This window comes from Egretta garzetta, unplaced genomic scaffold, assembly GCF_000687185.1.
Source record: "Egretta garzetta isolate BGI_Z169 unplaced genomic scaffold, ASM68718v1 scaffold652, whole genome shotgun sequence".
Taxonomy (NCBI): Eukaryota; Metazoa; Chordata; class Aves; order Pelecaniformes; family Ardeidae; genus Egretta; species Egretta garzetta.
Window position 1 is genome coordinate 143125 of NW_009258948.1, and position 571 is coordinate 143695.

General features: G+C 63.7%; 2 protein-coding genes across 2 annotated transcripts in view; both read left to right on the forward strand.

The window, feature by feature from the left end:
• LOC104122188 (hemoglobin subunit epsilon) overlaps positions 1-571 on the forward strand; it is a 16004-nt gene that overhangs the window by 7927 nt on the left and 7506 nt on the right. The gene's annotated exons all lie outside the window — the stretch shown is intronic.
• The window catches only part of LOC104122178 (hemoglobin subunit beta), a 3864-nt gene continuing 3299 nt past the window's right edge, over positions 7-571 (forward strand). Inside the window, exons 1-2 of the mRNA XM_035889924.1 lie at positions 7-152; positions 259-481. Of these exons, the coding sequence (XP_035745817.1) occupies positions 61-152; positions 259-481 (315 nt within the window). The 5' untranslated portion in view covers positions 7-60. The remainder of the gene's footprint in view (positions 153-258; positions 482-571) is intronic.

Genomic DNA, 571 nt, shown 5'->3' on the forward strand with positions numbered 1-571 from the left:
CAAGAGCTGAGACTTCCTCCGTACCCGCCGGCAGCCACCCGCCACCCTCCCACCGCCACCATGGTGCACTGGACAGCCGAAGAGAAGCAGCGCATCACCAACATCTGGGGCAAGGTCAATGTGGCCGACTGCGGTGCCGAGGCCCTGGCCAGGTAGGTCCAGCTCCCGGGCAATGGCTCGGCTCCACCCCGGAGAGAGGAACCCCTGTAGTCACAGAAGCATTAACGTGTCTGCTTGTGTCCCTCCTTCTCTCCCCAGGCTGCTGATCGTCTACCCCTGGACCCAGAGGTTCTTCTCTTCCTTCGGGGACCTCTCCAGCCCCGGTGCCATCGTCAACAACCCCAAGGTCCGCGCCCATGGCAAGAAAGTGCTCACCTCCTTCGGCGAAGCCGTGAAGAACCTGGACAACATTAAGGGAACCTTCGCCCAGCTGTCCGAGCTGCACTGCGACAAGCTGCACGTGGACCCCGAGAACTTCAGGGTGAGCCATGCTCCTGGCGGGGGGACCCCTCCTTCCCACCCTGCCTCTGTGGGCAGTTTCCCCCCCAACCCCAAGCCCCGCCATGCGAGG